The sequence below is a fragment of the Ochotona curzoniae genome, unplaced genomic scaffold (genome assembly GCF_017591425.1).
Source record: "Ochotona curzoniae isolate NIBS_2020 unplaced genomic scaffold, NIBS_Ocur_1.0 contig_1, whole genome shotgun sequence".
In the NCBI taxonomy this organism is placed as follows: Eukaryota; Metazoa; Chordata; class Mammalia; order Lagomorpha; family Ochotonidae; genus Ochotona; species Ochotona curzoniae.
Window position 1 is genome coordinate 42,728,486 of NW_024464918.1, and position 20,704 is coordinate 42,749,189.

The 20,704-nt window shown below is 46.9% G+C and overlaps 1 protein-coding gene across 2 annotated transcripts in view; it reads right to left on the minus strand.

The window, feature by feature from the left end:
* HMGXB3 (HMG-box containing 3) overlaps positions 1 to 12,289 on the minus strand; it is a 58,011-nt gene extending 45,722 nt beyond the window's left edge. The window contains exons 1-5 of one of the 2 annotated variants that reach the window (XM_040972636.1): positions 11,942 to 12,289; positions 9,154 to 9,292; positions 8,109 to 8,283; positions 4,557 to 5,057; positions 3,386 to 3,484 (exon numbers count right to left, since the gene is read on the minus strand). In XM_040972636.1, coding sequence (XP_040828570.1) covers positions 3,386 to 3,484; positions 4,557 to 5,057; positions 8,109 to 8,283; positions 9,154 to 9,290 — 912 coding nt within the window. In that variant the 5' untranslated portion in view covers positions 9,291 to 9,292; positions 11,942 to 12,289. The remainder of the gene's footprint in view (positions 1 to 3,385; positions 3,485 to 4,556; positions 5,058 to 8,108; positions 8,284 to 9,153; positions 9,293 to 11,941) is intronic. The other variant, XM_040972628.1, reaches the window with a different exon arrangement.
* Between the last annotated feature and the right edge of the window lie 8,415 nt (positions 12,290 to 20,704).

Genomic DNA, 20,704 nt, shown 5'->3' on the forward strand with positions numbered 1-20,704 from the left:
AGGCCAGACCAAAACTAGGAGCTTCTTCTGATTCTTCATGGGGGTGTCAAAGGCCCAGGTACTTGGGCCACCTTCCCTTACTTTTCCTACACCATTAGCAAGGCAGCTAGACAGGGAAGTGGAGCAGCACAAATACGAACCAGCACCCATATGAGATCCCGGAATTGTAGGCAGTGGCTTTATCTGCTACATCCAACACCAGGCCCCTTAAATTTTTTTTTTTTTTAGTTATGGGCCCGGGGCAGTAGCCTAGCGGCCAAGGTCCTTGCCTTGCACATGCTGGGATTCTATATGGGTGCCAGTTCTAATGCCAGCAGCACCGTTTCCCATCATGCTCACTGCCTGTAGCCTGGGAAAGCAGTCAAGGAAAATCCAAAGTCTTGGGACCCTACATAGGAGCTCTGGGCTCCTGGCTTTGGATTGGCCCAGCTCTGGCTGCTGTTGCCACTTGAGGAGTGAATCAATGGACAGAGATCTTCCTGTCTCTCCTCCTCTCTATATATCTTAAATAAATCCTTATAAATAAAAGGGTAGAAAGATACTAATAACTAGACTTCAGAGATTTCAGAGCAAAAAAATATTACAGAAGATCATTTCATAGTAATAGTCAATTAACTCTAAATGTTTATGTACTTAGTAAAAGAGTAAAATAATGAGCCAAGGGGAGGACATCTGGTTTGACAGAACACCTCTCGGGATGTCTGCACCCAGGAGCAGACAGCCTGCGTTCAAGCCCTGGCTTTGCTTCTGACTGCACCTTCCCGCTCATGCACACCGTGAGAGGCAGCGGGAATAGCTCAAGTATTTGTGACCCTGCTGGGGTCTGTGCAGTAGGTATGGATGACATGAAGGTGTGAAGAGAACAGCTCCCTGCTTGGCAGGGCCTGGGGAGCTTCCAGCTGTTTGGCAGGGCCCGGCGGATTTCTCTCTGACCACCTTGACGCAGTCTCACCCCGTTTGCATGGACACCCAAGCACCCCACTAAGAATTCTGTAATCTATTGAGGCATTGTTTGCCCCTGTGAGATGGCTTTGGCAACTACTGTGAGCTTAAGAGTTAATGTTATTGATGTCTTGGTGAGTGGGCCTTTAACTGCGCACAGGAGTACAATTAAACCTACAATTAAACCCATGCCATTTCTGGACACCTTATTGTGTGCCTACCCATTGCCCTGAAATCTAGCCCAGACATATAGCATGCCTTCTGGGAAACGGCTTAACAAGAATTTTACATACTAATGGAAGTGATGGGACTAAGAGCTGAAACTGCTATGGCAAAAATATAGTTACTGTGACCTTAAAGGTTAGCCTGTCCTTGCAACTCTTTAGAGCATAGAAAATGTAGCTGTTTTAGCCACTTTCATAATTTTTTAACTAGAAGAAATGTAGGGTGATTCTATTAACATCATAGAGATATACTTTTGATTATTGTTTGATTGTTTATGAAGATGTAGAGGCTGCAGTTATAGGGGGATTTAATGTTTGAAACTTTTTGTCTTACATCTTTATGTTTTTCCCCTTTTGATGTATTTCTCCCATTAAGTGATAAGTTGTGAAAATAAAATGTAGTAGGAATGTTTCACTGTTGAGCAGGTAACCATCTGTGCCTTGGCCTTGGAGTTCAGGCTGTCACCTAATGGCTACTTCTGAAGAATGAATAACGGCTTGCTTTAAAGAAACTGATTATAGTAACTTACAGAATTATCTTTAAGAGCACCTGGTTGACCATGAAGTAAAAATTAATTGAACATCTGTGCATGCTGTCTTAGTTCTAAAGTAAAAGATAAAAAATCAAACGTTTGTGCAGAAGTTTGTGATGTGTCTAAGAAAACAAAAAGAGCAGCTTCTTCTTGAGAAAGCAAGCAAGCAAGAAGCAAGGAAGCAGCAAAAACGCAACAAGTGTCTGTGTCTTTCTTTATTGCCGACTCCACGCACCCTTCCCGAGCTCCGAACTCAGCTGGAGCTGGACTCCGGCATGACCCATTTCACTCAGGTGGGAGACTGGGACTGATCTGGGGGCTCCTGGTTTCAGCCACACCCAGTCCTAGCTGGGTTTTGTTGTGTTTGGTTTCAAGATTTAATTTTATTGGAAAGGCAGATTTACAGAGAGAGAGGGAGCGAGGGAGAGAAAGATCTTTCATTCATTGGTTCACTCCCCAAATGGCTGCCATGGCCAAAGCTGAGTCAATCTGCAACTAGGAGCCAAGAGTTTCTTCTAGGTCTCCCATGAATGTGCAGGTTCCCCAGGCTCTGGGCAATCCTCCACTGCTTTCCAGGTCATTAGCAGAGAGCTGGATGGGAAGCAGAGCAGCCAGGGTATGAACTGGCACCCAAATGAGAGAGCAGTGCTTTTAAGCGAAAGGTTAGTCAGTTAAGCCATTGTGTAGCCCCCAACCCTGGTTGTTTCAGACATATAGGAGTGCACTTGCAGGTGAATGCATTTCAAATAAATTAATTTTTTAAAAGAGTACACGTTTGTTTGTATGTAAGACACAGAAACCATCAGAACTGAAAGAAGAAATAGAAAAATCTACAAAGTTAGTTGGATGTCTTCTCTCAATAACTGATGGAAATATGGGCAGAACATCAACAAAAGTGTATGAGTTAAGAAACACCAATCAATCTGTTTTAATCTAACTTGCACCGCAACATTCCACCCAACAGAAGATGCGTATGTTCTTTCCTGCATCAAGAACATTCAAGACAGATCCTATTATGGCGATAAAATAGACTTGCATTCACATCTTACAAGCCATAAAGTTCTGCACAGAGAAGTTCTAAATCAGTAACAGGAAGATAACTGGAAAATTCCCAACTATTTCCAAAGTAAGTAACACACTTCTAATAACACATGGGTCTAAGAAGTAAATCAGGAAGTATTCTGAGCTGAATAAAAATGAAAACATCCCACATCAGAATTTGTAGTATGCCATAAAAACAGTGCTAGAGGGAAATAATACAGGTTCTAAATACAGTCTGAAGCCAGGAGCTTGGAGCTTCTTCAGTTCTCTCACGTGGATGCAGAGGCACAAACACTTGGGCCATCCCCTGCTCCATTCTCAGGCTACCACAGGGAGCTGCGTCAGCTGGATCAGACACAGAGCAGCAGGAAATAGAACTAGTACCCATATGGGATGTTGGTGCTGCAGCAGACGGATTAGTCTACTACGCCTTGATGCCAGCCCCAATAGATAAGTGTTGTAAAAAGAAAAAAAAAAAAAATCAAGAAAGCAGACTCCTGGTTCTCACTTTGTAGTTTAGTGGTCTTGAACTCAGACCAGGTAATTCTGGAGACCTATCATTCCCAGTGCTGTAACAATCTAAAATTTTGGGAAAACTACTTGGAAGACAGTTCTCATGACACCATTAATTCCACATATACTGACCAGTTTGATGGAGTTGGGGTTCTCTACAACTGAGTAGGCAGGCAGAGGCAACATGATGAACTGGGTGGCTGGTGTAGAGGAGCTAGTGTCACTGGAATCCTGTGGGCAAATGAGAAAAGGACAACCGAGCTGAAACCGAGTGACGATCACCCAGGACCACCTCATGGCAGGCTGCATGAAACCCAACAGGACAGGCAAACATGTTTACTCAGTGAACTTATCAAAAGCAATCAATCTGTGGCCATCAAAAAGTAGAAGTTCAGTTAACAAAGGTGGAGAAAGCCAGTACCCACTAGGAAATGTGCGGTCTTCGTTTTTTAAATGAAGATGAACAAAGGAGGCTTTCAAGAGTCTCAAGCGCCTCGGGGACACCTAGGATCATCCAGGCAGCGAGGGAGGGAACAGCTAACTCTTCTGCACGTGTCAAATGTGGCCCTGTCAAACAGGACAGCAGCCTGTGTCACCGCTACAATCTGCACCAGGACAACAAAACAATAGAAAAGAACCCAGTCCTGGGACAGATCCTCAGCAGAGGTGCCTGCTGTTTTATACCCAGGCTGCGGGCGCCACAGTGAGCCAGTCTCAGGCTGCAGGGAATGGCTTCCGTTCCTAAGGATGGGAGTTTATGTTCTAATGCCTGGTATCCAACCATGTCCACGGCATCAATCGTGCAATCACTGAAATTGCTGCTTTCGCTCATCTGAGACTGCCCAGGCCAGAGAGAAACATGTTCTCTCATCTGCATCCCATCACTCGAGCCTTGAGACCTCTTCCTACTTCACCTGTGCCTTAAGAAGAACCGTTGAGAACTCCTCTATGGTGCTTACTGAAATAGTCGCCAGAGAATATAAAATCAGGATCAATATTAACAGATCCTGGCTTTGACTCATGGATATAATCCAACTGCCATTTTCCTACAAGTGTACCTGATGCACTGTCTCATGTGAGGAAAATCCTGGCTACACTGCCATGGAGGAGGTGGTCAGAATCTCGGGAGAACTCGGAATCAAACCTAGGGGCGAGCAACGTTTAGGAACTCCAATTCCTCCACAAGGACCACAAGGGCACTTCTAACTACAGCCGCTCTAGGGCAACACTGCACAGTGCATGCTGTTAAAAACAAACAAGCAAACAACAACAACAAAACTCCAGGGAAGGCCAGAGTACTTACCCTCATGACTGTCACCACAGACACATTTTCCCCAACCTGAGAGTGGGGCATGGCCAAGCTTCCAGCAGGGAGGTCTGTTGAGCCGTTCACTAAAGTCTCTTCGATTACCAGGCTTGTCTGGTAAGGCTGGTGGCTCTCCCCAGCCTCCAGGGAAGCCTCCTCCAGCAGCACGTCCTGGCTGAGGATGTCTGAGGTGGGCATCTCTTGTACAGCAGCCCCTGGCTGGGCGAGAGTTCCCACCTCCTCAGCCAGGGCCTCCACAGCCAGGCACTGTTCTGCCATGCCGGCATGGCTAGGTACTGTCTCTGGGGCAGTGCTGGATACCAGAGGAGCTCCTTTAGGGGACACCTGGTTCTGAGCCACACACAGCTCTAATTGAGGGCAGCTCCGGTCCTCCTGCAGGCTACTCTTGGGGATGATGATGTAATCGGAGCGGGGGAGGATCTTGCGGAAACCTGGGATGTCCGGAACCACAGCGGTCAGTGCAGAGAGCTTAGAGTTCTGAGGAGGGAAACAAGCAGAAATCAATGCACTGAGGCCACACCAACACCAAACAGATCCGCTAGTGCACATTTGCATATATGAGAGGGACTAAAAACACTCCACCCTCCTGACCTAGCTCAGATAGGGTCAACTTCTAACAAGAGCAATATCACCATCACTTGAGTCACAAATTCAGCCAATGTATTTCAGTCACACAGGAAACAGGCAACCTGACTTGAATTCTGGGCTAGAACCCTGCGTCAGGACAAATCCTGTTTCCTCCAAGACCTCAGGAGCTCATCTATAAAATGAGAAAGCGCAACCTGTTGAGTTCCTTCTGAATGCCGACAGCTTAGGACTGCAAAGTAGAAAGTTTGAATACCAGGACATATAACATTCAATAAAACCCCAAAAGGCACAAAAATATAACTCAACTGGCCAACTGAACTCAGGGCTGCAAGACTTACTTACAAAGGAGATGAACAGATTACAAAGCAAAGGGTGGCCTCATGAGAAAAAGTATATACCTAGGGGCTGTTTGATATGGTCCTGGACATATGAAGTAGGGTCGGGGGAAGCACAAACATTAACACTAATCCAGCATCTGTAGGTTTAGAAACTGTTTTTGAATCCAATACCCAATTTCACCTCAAAAACAGCGCAATTAGGTTAGGCACTATAATTATTCTCAATTAACAAAGGAAAACTGAGGCCAAAGCTCAGGGAGGGGAACTTCTCCAAAACATAAAATATATACATACTCAAGCCAGCATTTCAGACCAAGTCTCCTGAGGACAAGACCACCAGGTGCTAGAAACACAAACAGTGTGACCAATTGGCACCACAACAAGGGCAGTTTTGTTTCCTATTTTGCTTTTCTATTTAAATCAAAATCACCCAACAAGGAAAACCAAAGTTCAAAGTAAACAGTTGAGTGACAAATGAAATGAAATAGAACAGAAAAAACTTTCAGAAGGAACATCTAAAGGGAGTGCTATAGTCAGTTACTAGGAGCCTTAACTCAAAGAAAGAAGTTGAAGCCAAGGCACAGAGGAAGCGCACAGAGGTGTAAAATGAAAAGCAGCATTCAGATGAAATATGAAAGCAGACAGAATTCTTTATGGAACATTTACTCAAGAGGTAATGCGGAAATGACATTCTCAAGTCACCCTTTGAAGCAGAGAGGTTAGGACAACAAGGCAAGGCTAACCAGAGGCACCTAGGATGGTCTGGGCTTAGTAAATCCAAGCACAGACACAGACTGGCCAGGCTGAAGGTTGTACAGCCTGGAAGGAGTAACGCTGGAACCACAGGCTCTGGGCTTGAAGCCCTGAAGCGCTGTCCACAAAGCCCGACTCTGGGGCTCCCAGATGCCCTTCATGCAGGCAGCAGGGTCTCGGCACGTGCAAGAACCCAAGGAGTGCGTGGAAAGCTTCACGCAGTTCTAATCTATTCCACACGCTCAACAGTGCCACTTTTTCTTAACATATGGCTATGGAATAATCTATTAAAGGATGTTGCCTACTGACCAATGTGGGATATACCAAGGACTCAGGCGACCTGCATTAACTATTTTAAACATTAAGAGAAGATACCATTTCTACAGCTGAGTAAAGTGACTCAGCCTACCAGCACCACAGCCAATCTATTCCTGCTGGTAGACATGGAGATGGTGGCAGATACAAAGCTTATGGACTAGAAGGCTCACCAGAAAATTTCAGAATTTTTCAATCTTACAAAGATCTACTTTGTCAAGTCTTAAAAACCAAATTATTCTGGGATTAGAAAAAATGTTTTCAGCATGGACAAAAATAATGCCTTCTTTAAAAAAAATCTATTTTTATTTTTATTGGAAAGATACACAGAGAGGAGGAGACAGAGAGGAAGATGTTCCGTCTGATGACTCACTCCCCAAGTGGCCGAACAGCTAGAGCTGAGCTAATCTGAGGCTAGGAGCCAGGAGCCTCCTCCAGATCTTCCACGTGGGTTCAGGGTCCCAAGCCTTAGGCCATCCTCGACTACCTTCTCAGGCCACAAGCAGGGAGCTGAATGGGAAGTGGGGCTGCCAGGACACAAAAAGGCACCCAAATGGGATACTGGCATGTACAAGGTGATGACCCCAGCCACTAGGTATTGTGCCAGGCTCAAAAATGCCTTCTAATTGGGGAGTGAAGGGGAACAGGTGTGCATTCCCTAGACTCCACCTCTGCTCTTTCCAAAGGGATCCAGAGTCACTGCTGAGCCAGAGTGCAGACTGCAAGTCATCTCCCAGGTCAACCTAGAGGTGGCAGCAGGGGGACACCGACAAAACAACACAGCCTGCTCTGCTACGGCTTAGCTGCTGCATTCCCTAAGAGGCATTGCTCTATTCCTTAAGAAGGAAGTTAGAAACAACTGCTTCAACCGAAAAAAGGTGTTTGGGTTAAAATGTCTCAGCTTGCAATATCAAGGTAATTTTTCCAGCAGGAATTTCAGCTTATAAACAGCAATTTGAACAACTGTCTGCATTTTGTTGCTGTGAACTAGAAATACCCAAATGGTTGACAGAAAGTTTGTTAGTTCCTTAATCTAAGCCCTCAAAGCCTCAGCATCCACCACCTTCATCTCTAACCTTGCAGTTCTGCTTCCAGATTAGTTCACAACCACCAACAGTAACAGCGGAATGCAGGGCTGCATGAAGCAGTTCTAATTACCTGTAACCATGCAAGCCTAACTCCAGGTTAGTGACACTGGAGAGCATGAATTGACTATACCCCAATTACATCTGTCACACGAAAATTCACGATGTCACAGCCATGTCCAGGGAAACCAATACATGAAAGGAAAATACCAGCTACCTGTGACGGTAAGGGGTCCCTGTGACACTGAGATTCAGAAAAGATTTTCACTATGGGGCACTCAGGGCGTGTCTCCGCCCTGGGCTGCTGAACCAAAGGCCTCTCAAAATGGAAACAGTAACCACACATTCAAGACAGAAAAGGATAAAGGTAAAAACAAAAGGGAAAGTAGGGGGCTGGTGTCCCGTTCCCCACCCCCCCCACCTTCCTCAGCAGCGAAGCAGTGACTCACAGGATCCAAGCCTTCTTTCTCCAGTTTGGCCTTCTCCAAGTAGTAACTCCTCTCGGCCACGCTGAGCAGCCGCCAGCTCTCGCTGATCTTCTTGTTAATCTCGGACTGAGGGAGGTGCGGGAGCTCCTGCTGCACTTTCAGGTAGATGTCGTAATAGTACAGAAGGTACGCAGACCTGAGGAAGCAAGGGCTTCTTTTAGGGTTTCCCTTAGTCAACCACTAAGTGCTACGTGTTACGGTTTGCTAGTAAAGACACTGATCCAAGAACCAGCTTCTTGTTTCAAAACATTACCTAAGCAGGGACTACACAGCCAGTAAAAAAAATTTTTTTTAAATAATCCTCCTGATGGTGTCTGGGAAGAGGGCATCACAACTGGTCCAGAGTAAGCAGCTACTCCCTCTCCAGAAATCTGGAAGCAGCTTCAGCTGGCCTCCTTTTCCTGCAAAGGGTTGCTTAAAAACCCAATAGAAACAATGTAACATGGGGGTGCCCTATCCCTACACTTGCAGGAAGAGCCTACTCAGGGGGCTGGTTGCCCAGTCTTGCTAGAACTCACAAGCTTCATTTTTCAGTCTTTGGTAACTGGTCAACACTACTTCCCCGAAGGTGAAAGAAGCAAGCAAGCCAAACTATCAAAATGAACCAATGCCAGTGGCCTCAGGGAGATTATGGTGCTCAGTTAAGATTAGGAGCTGTAATTTAGATTTTGTTTCAAATTCTATAATTTTAATAAGAACATGTTTTACATATCTAAATAGCAATAATGGTATAACATGGCCTCAGCCCCCTTTTAGGCATAGCTTCCATCGCCTGCCTGTACACTCCCTGTGACGACCTGGAACCTAAGCGAGGTGTAGCCAGGAACGGTGACCGCTGGCATCAACCAAGTCCCTGCTCTGCTCCCTCTCACCCACTCCTTCCCACTACCGTCCATTCTAAGACTGAACAACTGCCCACTTTCTCAATAAGCCTTAAAGTCCTCTCAGCTGAACACAGCACTCCAAGCAGCCTGTTTATAAATGCCACCGAACCGTGTTAGCTCACCTGGGCTTCTTGGCCTTTTCGCCATGTATTTTATACTTTTTCTTCTTCTTGGGCGGCCCAGGGGAGGTGTAACAGTAGGCTTCCTCAATTTCCTCCATCATGACAGTTACCTCAGTACCATCATATGACACATCCATGGCTGCAAGAGAAAGGTCAAACACAGAGCGTCAAGAATCTGCCTGAAGAAGGCAACGGCCTCCTGTTCAAAGGCCTCCCTTCTGCTGGGGCCTTAAGGCCTACTGCGTGGGAATCATCCATGCCACAGCAGACAGCGTGTAAGCCTGCAAATGACGTCCTAAATATACAAACGGCCCTGAGCAGAAAAAAGGTCCCCCAGCCCTGGGCCATTTGCCAAATCCCACAGCTACCAAGCAGCACCTGGACTTACCTGTTAACCAAACAGACCCAGCCCTTCTGAATCAGGAGAGGGAATGGAAACCTGTAGGTTAACACATTCCTCAGGTGCTTCCTTGGCCAGCTCAATCTGAGACTAACAACTTAGGGAGCCTTTTCACTTAATATTCACTCATGGGAAAGGCTTGAGTTCAACAACTTATTAGCCTCTTATTACAGAATTCCATAAAGGAACAGGTAAAAAATGGGACCACATGCTGTAGTATTGGCACCCCATATGGGCGCAGGTTCGAGTCCTGCCTGCTGCTCCACTTTGGAGCCAGCTCCCCGCTAATGTGCCTGGAAAAGAAGCAGAGGACAGTTCAAGAGCTAAGCCCTTGCGTGGATGTGGGAGACAGGGAAGAAGCTGCTGGCTCTGACCACCCAGCCCTGCCCATTGGGGTACCTGCGGGGAGAGAATCAGTGAACAGAAGATCTCTCTCTCCCCCTAATAACTCTGCCTTACAAATAAATAAATCATTAAAAACAAACAAGAAAGCTAAAGTAATGTGACTACCAATTCTCCTTTGCTGGCCTAAAAGACAAACCTACCAACAAATTTCATGTCTAGGAAAAGGAAAGGATTAAAAAAAAGACTGAGGTTGGTGCAGGTTAAGCCGTGGTCTGTGATGCTACCCATGCAGGCACAGGCTCTTGTCCAGCTGCTCAATTCCCAGCCAGCTCCTTGTTCATGGTACAGGAAAGCGGGAGGTGATGGCCCAAGTGTGGGGACCCTGATTCCAAGTGGGAGATCCTGAAGAAGCTCCCAGCTTCAGCCTGGCCAAGCCATTTGGGGAGTGAATCAGTGGATGGAAGAGCTGTCTCTCCCCTTCTTTCAACCCTGCCTTTCAAATAGATTTTTTAAAAATGTCTCTTAGAACAATACCTTGGAGCTAGCACTGTTGGTTAGCGGTTAACGGTCAGGGTATATGGGTGCTGGTTCGAGCTCCAGCTGTTCCACTTGTGGTCCAACTCCACGTAAAGTCTTGGAAAGCAACGGAAGACAGCCCTAAATGCTTGGGTGCCTGCACCCACGTGAAGGATCCAGATAAAGCTCTGACTCCAGCCTGGGCCTACCTGGCCCCAGCTGTTGCGACTACTTGGGAAATGAAGCAATGAATGGGAGATCTTTCCCTCCCTCCATCTGCAGTTCAGAATAAATACTAAAACAATCCCCCCTCTCCACCTACCCGCCCCCCAAACCTGAATAACTAGTTCAAGAACAGTTAATTTGTGGCCAAGTTCTAAACTGTAGTTTTATGAGCAGGCTCAATCACCGGAGAGAGAAAGAAGTTCCAAGAAGCCACGTGAATTTTATCTGGGAAATAATGTAGCTGCTCCTGAAACTGAGGACACTGTAGGACTCTGCAAAGAGGCTAATGTACACAACAGGTGGATGAGACTAGAAGCATAAACCATCTCACTCCGACCTCACTCCATGGATCCGGAGAAGCAGGCACTGTGTCAAGCCAGGAGGCTGGATCCACATTTCCCAGGCCATCCCCCAGAACCCCGGCTGTTTCTACTGAGACGTGAAGAGCATGCACCTGGAGGCTCCCGGCCTTCCCAGGACCACAAATGCTTCCACAAACGCTGTGAAAGCCAACAACCCTCCCCCAAGACAGACAGGTGCTCCTAGGAGCTTACCGAGGCATATCCCCAGGTTAAGAACATGCTCCTAAGTTTCTTTCTTTAGTTCTGTCATCTCTAAATAAATGATTCCTATTAAGAATAAAGAAAACCCACAAAGAAACAAACCAACAAAATAAATTAAAAAATACAGAACTTCACATGCTGTGATGGTGCAAGCCAGAAAGAGAACACGGTCCCGACGTGGCTGGGTAACTAGAGTTCAACAAAACTGCAATTTGGGAAGCTGCAGACGAAATCAAAGCTACGCAGGGGGCTGCCTGGGCGGCTCTGTCCCCGCTAACTCCCAGAGAAAGGCCTCTGTGAAGCATGGTGCTGGGGTTTAAGGGGCAGAAGAGGTCAGGACGCAAAGCTGCAACCACCACCTTGGTCGGGGGGTGGGGGGGAAGGCGGCTGCACCAAGGGGCTGCCCCGTCCTGAGCCGGAGTCGTGGGGGACTTTAGGTTCGCTGCCTCGGGGACAGCAATGGGGCACAGCGGGGCCTTGTGAAAGCTGAGGTCGGGGACCCTGCAGAAGAGCACCTCCTCTGGGTTCTGGCTCTTCAAAAGCCCCCGCACCGAATCCCACGAGCTCAAACAAGCTACTTACCCTCTCTAAGCCTCCGTTTTTCTCCCCGTGAAGGACAGTTAAAAGGCAACACCTGGAAATCTGCAAGACACTTTCCTTCGTCCCCTAGGAGTTCTATCCTCCGCACCCCGAGATGACCTCTACCTCCCGGCCGGGCTGGGGAGGAGGCGGGACTTACCCGGAGGAGCGTGCGGGCCGCGCGGGGGCTCACATGCCCGGGGGCTGGCCGAGGGGGCTGGCCGGCGAGGGGCGGCTCCGGGCGTGACAGCGGCACCCAGGAAGTGGCGGCGAGGGCTCGCGCGCGCATCCCGGGGGCCCCGCCGCCCCGCCCGGCGACACACGGCGCGGAGTCGCGGCAGCCGCTCTCGCTCTCCCGGCCCGGAGCTGCGACGGGCGCTGGTGAAGGGCGCACACTCAGCCGACGCCGACCGAGGGCCCCGGGAGTCCCCCGAGGCAGGCAGCGGAGGACGCGGGCGACGCCGCTGCACCGGCTCGGCCACAGCGGCAGGAGCGGCGGCGGATCGCCAGGGAGACCCGTCCCGGCGGCCCTCGCGGCGCGCCGGAAGCAGCCTGCGGCGCGTGACTGCGCGCGACCCCCCGCGCAAGCGCACCAGCCGCCCGGTCTCGGCCGTGGGGGGTGGGCCCGGAGGTCGGGGCGGACGGGCTGCTTCCGGCCGGAGTTCCGGGGCCCGGCGGGAAGCGCTGGCGGCTGACGGTGGGACACGCGGGCCTCCCGGCTGGCGGGCACTGCCGTGGGGCGTTCGGTGACAGCGGCGAGGCCCCACCCTACCGATGCCACAGCCCGGCGTTCACTGCAAGGCTCAGAACGAGGTGGACACCTGCTACTGCTGCGTCAAGCCCCGCTTCCCCACCCGTGATCGGCTCCCGCTGGCCCACCGAGTAACTCAAGCCAAACTGAAGGAATGCATGAAGAGGCTCTTGGGATCAGGGATTTGTCGTCAATGCTGCATCTTAGAAACCTCCCTGCGGACTCCTGGCTTCCTTGCAAATGTCTCCAATCGCCTGCTTCCTTCCCCCTATGCCACTCACCAGCCTCCTAGCCAGGGTCAGCTTGAATACTGTCTTCTGTGAAGTGCATGGCTCATCTGTGGCCCACTTCTGTAACCTGTGTGCTTGTATTTCTGAGGCAGGGTTTGTCTTCCCTGTTTCCCAGTAAGGCCTTCAGTGGTATGCAGTTTATTCCACTCATCAATGTTTGGCTGACATCAAATCCAGTGCTTACTCCTTGGGGGACACCACTGATGGATGGATGGATGGAGGTGGGAAGGAAAATCTCCCTTTGGAAAGGGGCAGTCACAGCGAAAGGCCATAGGCACTCCTTTCCTTTGAGCACTCAAAATGCCTGATTTACCAAAACTGCTACGGCTCAATCATGTTTTTCTTGAACAACTCATTGAGGGGGGTAATATTTTTAAAATGTTAATGCCTATAGCAGCAGACAAACACATTTTTTAAAGACCTTACTCTTAAAAAAATTTTAATTGAAAATTACAGAGAGATCTTCCATCCATTGGTTTACTTTCCAAATAGCTACAAGGGCTGAAACTAGGCCAGGTGCTAAAGTCAGGAGCCTTGTCCCAGGCTCCCACATGGGTGACAGAAGCCCAAGCACCTGGGCCACTTTCACTGTTTTCCCAGGTGCATTTTAGGGAGCTGCACTGGAAGTAGAGCATCTGAGACAAACCATTGCCCACAGGGAATGCTGGCACTGTGGATGGTGGCTTAACCCACTGTGTCAGAGTGCTGGCCCCAAGACCTTACTTCTGTTTCACTTACAACGCTGTCCTGCCCCTAAAGGCAATGAGTTTGGTGTAGTGGTCTTGGGCACAATACTGCCATCTGAGTGGTTAGGAGTGGCCCCACCAAGACAACGGCACTTTAGCTGACAACTCCATGGAGAGTAGAAAGAGCAGCCCAGCAAAGCACATTATCATTGATAATGCCTCTAAAGCAGGGACGAGCCTAAGGTACTCAGGGACCTGAGAGATGTGCATGACTCATCACACAGCAAAGATGGACAGCCAGGGCCAGCACCTGCAGAGATGCGCTGGTAAGAGGTAATCCTTTGCTCTGAGCGCATCGGAAATCTGGGCATATTTCCCAGGAAAAAGCGAGAAATGGAGGGACTGGGCTCAACCAGGGAGGGCATGGCAAGATCTGATGATATTCAAGCCTGACTTGCTAGAATGAGAAATTCTGTGAGGAAGCACTTTGGTCAGAGTGATTCTGCTGCGTCTCATGGCTGCAATCCACAGGACCAGATAACCCCTCAAGTCCCTTTCAGATAGCAGCTCTCAGATTTTTTTTTTTTTTAATTGGAAAGGCAGATTAACAGCAAAGGAAAGACAGAAAAGGATCTTCCATCCACTGGTTCACTCCAAATGGCTGCAATAGCCAGAGCTGAGCCGATCCAAAGCCAGAGCCAGGATCCAGGAGCTCCTTCCGGGTCTCCCACGCAAGTGCAGGGTCCCAAGGCTTTGGATCATTCTCCACTGCTTTCTCAGGCCATAAGCAGGGAGCTGGATGGGAAGCAGAGCAGCCAGGACATGAACCGTTACCTATATGGGACACTGACACCATCAGGCAAAAAACCAGCCCATTGAGCCTTGTTAGAAAGGAACAGAAGAAAGGGAAATAATGCAAGATTTACTGATTGTCTGTGTCAAGAAATGTTTCACTGGGGGGGGGGGGCTGGCAGAGTAGGATAATGGGTAAAACTGCCACCTACAATGCCAGTATTCCATATAGGCATGGGTTCGAGTCCTAGATGCTCAATTTCTGATCTAGTTCCCTGTTAATGGCCTGGAAAAACAGTGGAAGATGGCCCAAATGGTTGGACCCCTGCCATTCACATGGGAGACTTGGATGAACCTCCTGGCTCCCAGCTTTAGCCTGGCCCAGCCCTGGCTGGTGTGGCCACCTGGGGAGGAAGATCTCTTTAAATAAATAAATACACTTGTAAAAATTAAATGTTTCACTTACGGCTTAATTTTTTTTTTTTTTAGTCGATCATAATAGAAAGCACAAACTCAAAGCTTATCAAGTTTACTGCCTTAGGTATTATTTTCAAAAGTAACTGTTCTACCACAGTGCAGCCACCAGAGGGCATGTGCGGGCCACAGGAAACAGCATCAGGAGCAATGATGGACAAGTTTCCTAATGTAGTAACTGATTGGGAGGGAATAGGCATGGATGTGAGAGTTGTTGAAACAACTAGCCTACAAAGAATTGTTTATAGACAATCTAAATTATCTCCCGTTACACATAATCTTTTCATTAGAGACTTTACAAACTGTTGATAACCACAGGCCATGTAATCAACCTGCACAGACAGACATGCTCTGAGAATGAGCCAGTATTAGGAATGTAATGAGCTAATAACATATTCACATATGCAATAACATACTCTGGCCATACACAACCACTGGCCAGAGGCTTTCTAAGAAGAAAGTACATAGGGCCCAGCAGCGTGGCCTAGCAGCTAAAGTGCTCGCCTTGAAAGCGCCAGGATCCCATATGGGCACCAGTTCTAATCCCGGCAGCTCCACTTCCCTTCCAGCTCCCTGCTTGTGGCCTGGGAAAGCAGTCGAGGTCGGCCCAAAGCTTTGGGACCCTGCACCCGTGTGGGAGACCCAGAAGAAGTTCTTGGATCCTGGCTTCGGATCAGCATAGCATCTGCCGTTGCACTCACTTGGGGAGTGAATCATTGGATGGAAGATCTTCCTCTCTGTCTCCTTCTCCTCTCTGTATATCCGACTTTCCAATAAATAAACAAATCTTAAAAAAAAAAAAAAGAAAGAAGAAAGTACATGGGCCTATCCTCAACCTACTCAGCCGGGGTCCAGCAGTCACTAGTCCCTTATCAGAGGACCTTGACTCTGCTCCTGATTCCCAGCTTCCCTGGGAGGCATGTGTAGCTTGGAGGCAAAAATGATGGCTCACGTGATTGGCTTATTCCCACCCGACACAGGAGAGCTGGGCTGAACTCATGGCCTCCAGCTTTGGCCTGACCTAGCCTTGGCTATTGCAGGCATTTCGGGGAGTGACCCACCAATAGAAATTCTTTCTGAAAAACAAAATAAATAAAATAGTTATTTCTAGAAGAGAAAAAGACAGCTCAGAAGAAATAAGGGATTGGGGCTGGCATTGTGGTACAGTGGGCTAAACCCTTGTCAGTGGTATTGGCATTCCATATGAGCACAACCTTGAATCCTGGCTGCTCTGCTTTGAATCCAGCTCTCTTATTCAGACACCAAACAGCCCAGGTCTTTGGGCCTCTGCACCCATGTGGGAGGCCTGGATGCAGTTTCAGGCTCCTGGTTTACGCCAGGGTTGACAGACTTCAGAGTGAACCAGCACAACAGAAGCTCTCCCTTCCATAACTCTTTCAAATAAATCTATCTTTAAAACATTAGCAGTAGGTGTCATTTGAAGCAGAGCCTACAGGAGCCCTTGGATGAAAGTGGAGGACTTTTGTAGTCAAGTTGCCAAGCACAAAGCAGTACCTGGAAGGAAGAAGTAAGGAGTTAGACTTGGATGGGGCTTGGAGTAAATCCTGGCAGAACATCAAGTGCTGCGGTACTGAAAGAACGCCCATTTGGGAAGAACACAGAACCGCCATGGCTCCTAAGTCCATCAAGAGATGTGAAGGTAGATGTTCTGAGATCTTGTAGCCTACACTATTAATTTTGAACTTAACCTGAAAAATACTAGAGAACCACTGAACAAGTAACCTGGGTCAATTTATTAGTAACATAACTGATAACTGATAACTAATGTGAAGGCTGGGTTTAGAGAAGCAAGTAAACCACATCAGGCTGATATAGGCCTGAAAAGAAATAACGAATGTTGAGATACTGAACTTGAGAGACATCTACAAGACAGACAAAACTTGTTGTGGGAGTTGAACATAATGGTAATTTCTGGCACAAGTTATCAGGTCATATGAAGATCAACAGAAGATTTCCTTGTTGGCTGGAAAGGTAAGGCAAGACATCGTTTCTGGCACAGACAGTAAGGTGATTGAACCAGAGATGTGGATGTGGCTTTCCAGAGAAAGCTGTTAATATAGGGTGTTCAAAGTACAGGGGCCCGTGAAGCAACTTTAATGCTGAGTGTAAACCTCCGTATGTGGATACTTCTAGAAGAGCCCTACTCTCAGCAATCTCAACTCTATTTGCAGAAAAATAAGCAGTACTGCCAAGGGAAGAGACGAAGCCACGACGTAAGCACTGACAGGAGACAGGAGGCAGAGCCCTGATGGGGAGCATGCCTGCTGAGTGCCCCGCACAGAGCTCTGGACCCCAGGGGCCGTGTGTAGGCAGGATGCACACGGAATGGGGAGATGCAGGCCACTCTTGGGCCTCTTCAGTCTAACTTCATTCTGCGGGCTGAATACTCAAGGACTAAAAACTGGGCTTCACCCTGTCTCTAAGAGGGCTGAGAGAAGGACAGAGGCTGCATGGCCAACACAGACAGGGGGCAGCTGAGGTCAACTGCTCAAATGTAGGTCAGATTTGGGTCTTCTGAAAATGATATGTCACAGGTATAGGTGAAGAGTTGGAAGGGCCTCAAACTGTATCTTACTGTATGATTTTTAAAAAATAGCAATTTATTTTTTATTTGAAAGAGTTACAGAGGGAGAGACAGAGATCAATCGTCCATCCACTGGTTCGCTCCCCAAATGGTTGCAGTGGCTGGGCCAGGCTAAGCCAGGAGCCAGGAGCCTCTCCCGGGTCCAAAGGACTTGGGCCATCTTCCCCTGCTTTTCCAAGCCAATAGCAGAAAAAGTGAATTGGAAATGGCGCAGCCAGGACTCAGACCAGCAGCTATATGGAATGCTGTCACCACATGCAGCTACTTTACCCACTACGCCTCAGTACTGGTCCAATAACTAGGGTTCTTTATTCTGTGTCTATGAAGACAAATCCTTTATTGTAGGAAGAAAAATTAATGATGTAATCATTCCAAATGTAAAGAGATGGTATTTAAAAATGTGCTGCTACCTAAATGGTGCCCCTCCCCTTGCACTTAAATAATTTAGAAACAGAGAAATGTTTTATTAAAGTATCAATTTATTGGAGAAAAAAGAAATGGCATTTCCACATTTCAACATAAAAAGAAGATATTACATAACAGCACACACATACCTTCCAGCAAAAAGGACCCATTGACCAATTCCCCTCTCCTCCAATAGGCTGCAAGCCGTCATTAATTCATCCCGCTCGCATAGAGTTATGCAAAGATTTACATGACCATCAAGGCACTTGTTTGGATTTAAAAAAATTCCATATAAAAGACATCTCTAAAAGTCAGCAGCCTTGATAAGTAAAGATATGGCAGCATATTTTGGGGGTGACTAGAAAGACCGAATTTTTAATTTCAATCCCTTGTCACCCTGACATTGTCTTGATTTGTATACAAAGTTATACAGGAGACCGAAACAAGAGGCCGGTTACTGATGAGCGTGTGTACAAGCACTTGCCCCTGGCGACAGTGGCCAGGGCAGCATCAGGACCCGAGCCGCAGCTGCCCAGTGGACAGGCAGTGGGAAGCAGAGCTCTGTGATTCCGAAGGCTTTATTCTTTTAGGGATGAGGCATGGAGTAGAGCAAGAGACTCATCCCCAAATAAGTTTACACAATTGAAAGCTCTTTCTGTTCAGTTAAAAACTCACTGGCTCAAGTTACTTATAAACACAGCATCTCTACTAAAGCTACTTAGAGTCCTTTATTATCCCAGTTTTCAGAATTCACCACATTTTTCCAATCTTATATCACTAACATAAAAAATTAAGTACACACCAAATGATTCACTATTTAATATAATGCTTATTTTCTAAGTGTTTTAGCATACTTACTTTAAAACTTCACTTACAAAAAAAAATTCTTCAAATAGTCCCTATCAGAGTAAAAAATAATTTTTTAAAAAAATTCTCCTTCACTCTCACATCGAAATTCTCCAGTCCAAGTTAGCTAAAAATATTTTTACACTTGATCTTAGCTAAAAGCCTAAGAAGCAATTAAAAAAAAGCCTTTAAAATCTTAAAAATTTATTTTTAACATTTACTGTTCCAATAGCACTTTAATACCTAAGCTTCAACAAAACAGCTGGTGTACATCCTGTGCCGCTCCATTTTAATTTTCATTGCAATTAGCACCCAAATTTTCTATCACCTAAAATCTTTATACAAAAAAGAGGGAGTGGGCCCAGTGCAATAGCCTAGTGGCTACAGTCCTCACTATGCAAGTTCTGTGATCCAATATGGTTGCCGGTTCTAATCCTGGTGGCCCCGCATCCCATCCAGCTCCCTGCTTGTGGTCTGTGAAAGCAGACAAGAATAGCCCAAAACCTAGGAACCCTGCACCTGTGCAGGAGACCCTGAAGAAACTCTAGCTGTTGCAGTCACTTGGGGAGTGAATCAGTGGATGGAAGATACTTTTCTCCATCTCTCCTTCTCTCTGTATATCGGATTTTCCAATAAAAATATAAAAATAAATCTTAAAAAAAAAGAGGGAGTAATAAAGGCCAAATTTGCTTGAAATGTAACAGCTTTCTAGATCAAATTTTACTTTTTTTTTTAAATACTTTTCAAGCCCAGTTTTGAATAAAGCCATCAGGAGCTAGTATTTGTGAGGTGGGTTAAGCTGCTGCCTGTGACACCCACATCCCATATGAGAATTAGTTCACATCTGGACTGCTCCACTTCTAATACGGCACCCTGCTGACGTCCTGGAAAAAGCAGTGGAAGATGGCCCAATGTTTGGGGCCTCTGGCACCTACACGAGAGGCCTGGAGAAAGTTCTGACTCCCTGTTTCAGCTGGGACCACCCTTTGATGTTAAAGCCATCCGAGGAGTGACTCAGTGACAAAAGATCTTGCTCTGTGACTTTCAAAGAAGTAATAAATCTTTAAAAAAAAAAAAAACCAACCATATCACTAGAATAAATGAATGAAACATCATCAGGGAAGAAACAGAAAATTCAAATAAAATTAAATCCTATCAATCCGATTTTTACCGTTTTTCTGTGGAATCCTTTCCTGGCACACACCATGGGCATCATGACCTCCTGCTTAGATCTCAGCTCAACGCCCCGCTGAATCCCTCCTGTCTAAGTGCCCCACTTGCTACCTGGGAGAGTTATTAGACAATACTGCATTTAGTAACACAGTACCAGTACCTAGCCCAGGGTCCCTGACTCCTGGCTAGGTCCTTAGAAATTTCTCAAGTAATGCCTTCATGAATGCAAAGAGAATCTATGGTTCATGCATGGCAACAGAAGGAAACAACATCTTAGGAACATTAATAAGAGTTATAGGATTTGAATTTTTTCCCACAAAATGCACTCTTCTTGCTTTTATATCAATGCAATTATGTGCTAATCAAATATATTAATATCATTAATAATTCTGACCACATGTTCTTAAATGACAAATTATTAGGAGAAAACAGGCATGGTGGCATAATGCGCTAAGTCACCTTTTGGGACACCACCATCCCAAATCTGAGTGCTGGCTACTGTTTCTATTCAGCTCCCTGCTAATACACCTGGAAAGCAGCAAATGATGGCCCGAGCACTTGACTTCCTGATACCCATGTAAGACCCAGAAGGAGTTCCTGGCTTCTGCTTTTGGCCCAAACCAGGTTATGCCACTGCAGCCATATGGAGGGTAAATTGGAAAATGCAAGATCTCTCTCTCCTCTCTATCACTCTTTCAAATTTCCTCTGCCTTTCAAATAAGCAAATACATCTTTTTAAAAAATTACTAGAGACTGATTTATTAATCTTTTAAAAATCTAGTCTTTAGCACAATTTTTTTTTTTAAAACTGTGTGTGTGTTTGAAAGGCAGACTTTTACAGAGAAAGAAGGCAAAACAGAGACGGCCATCCATCTGCTGGTTGACTCCTCAGATGGCTGCA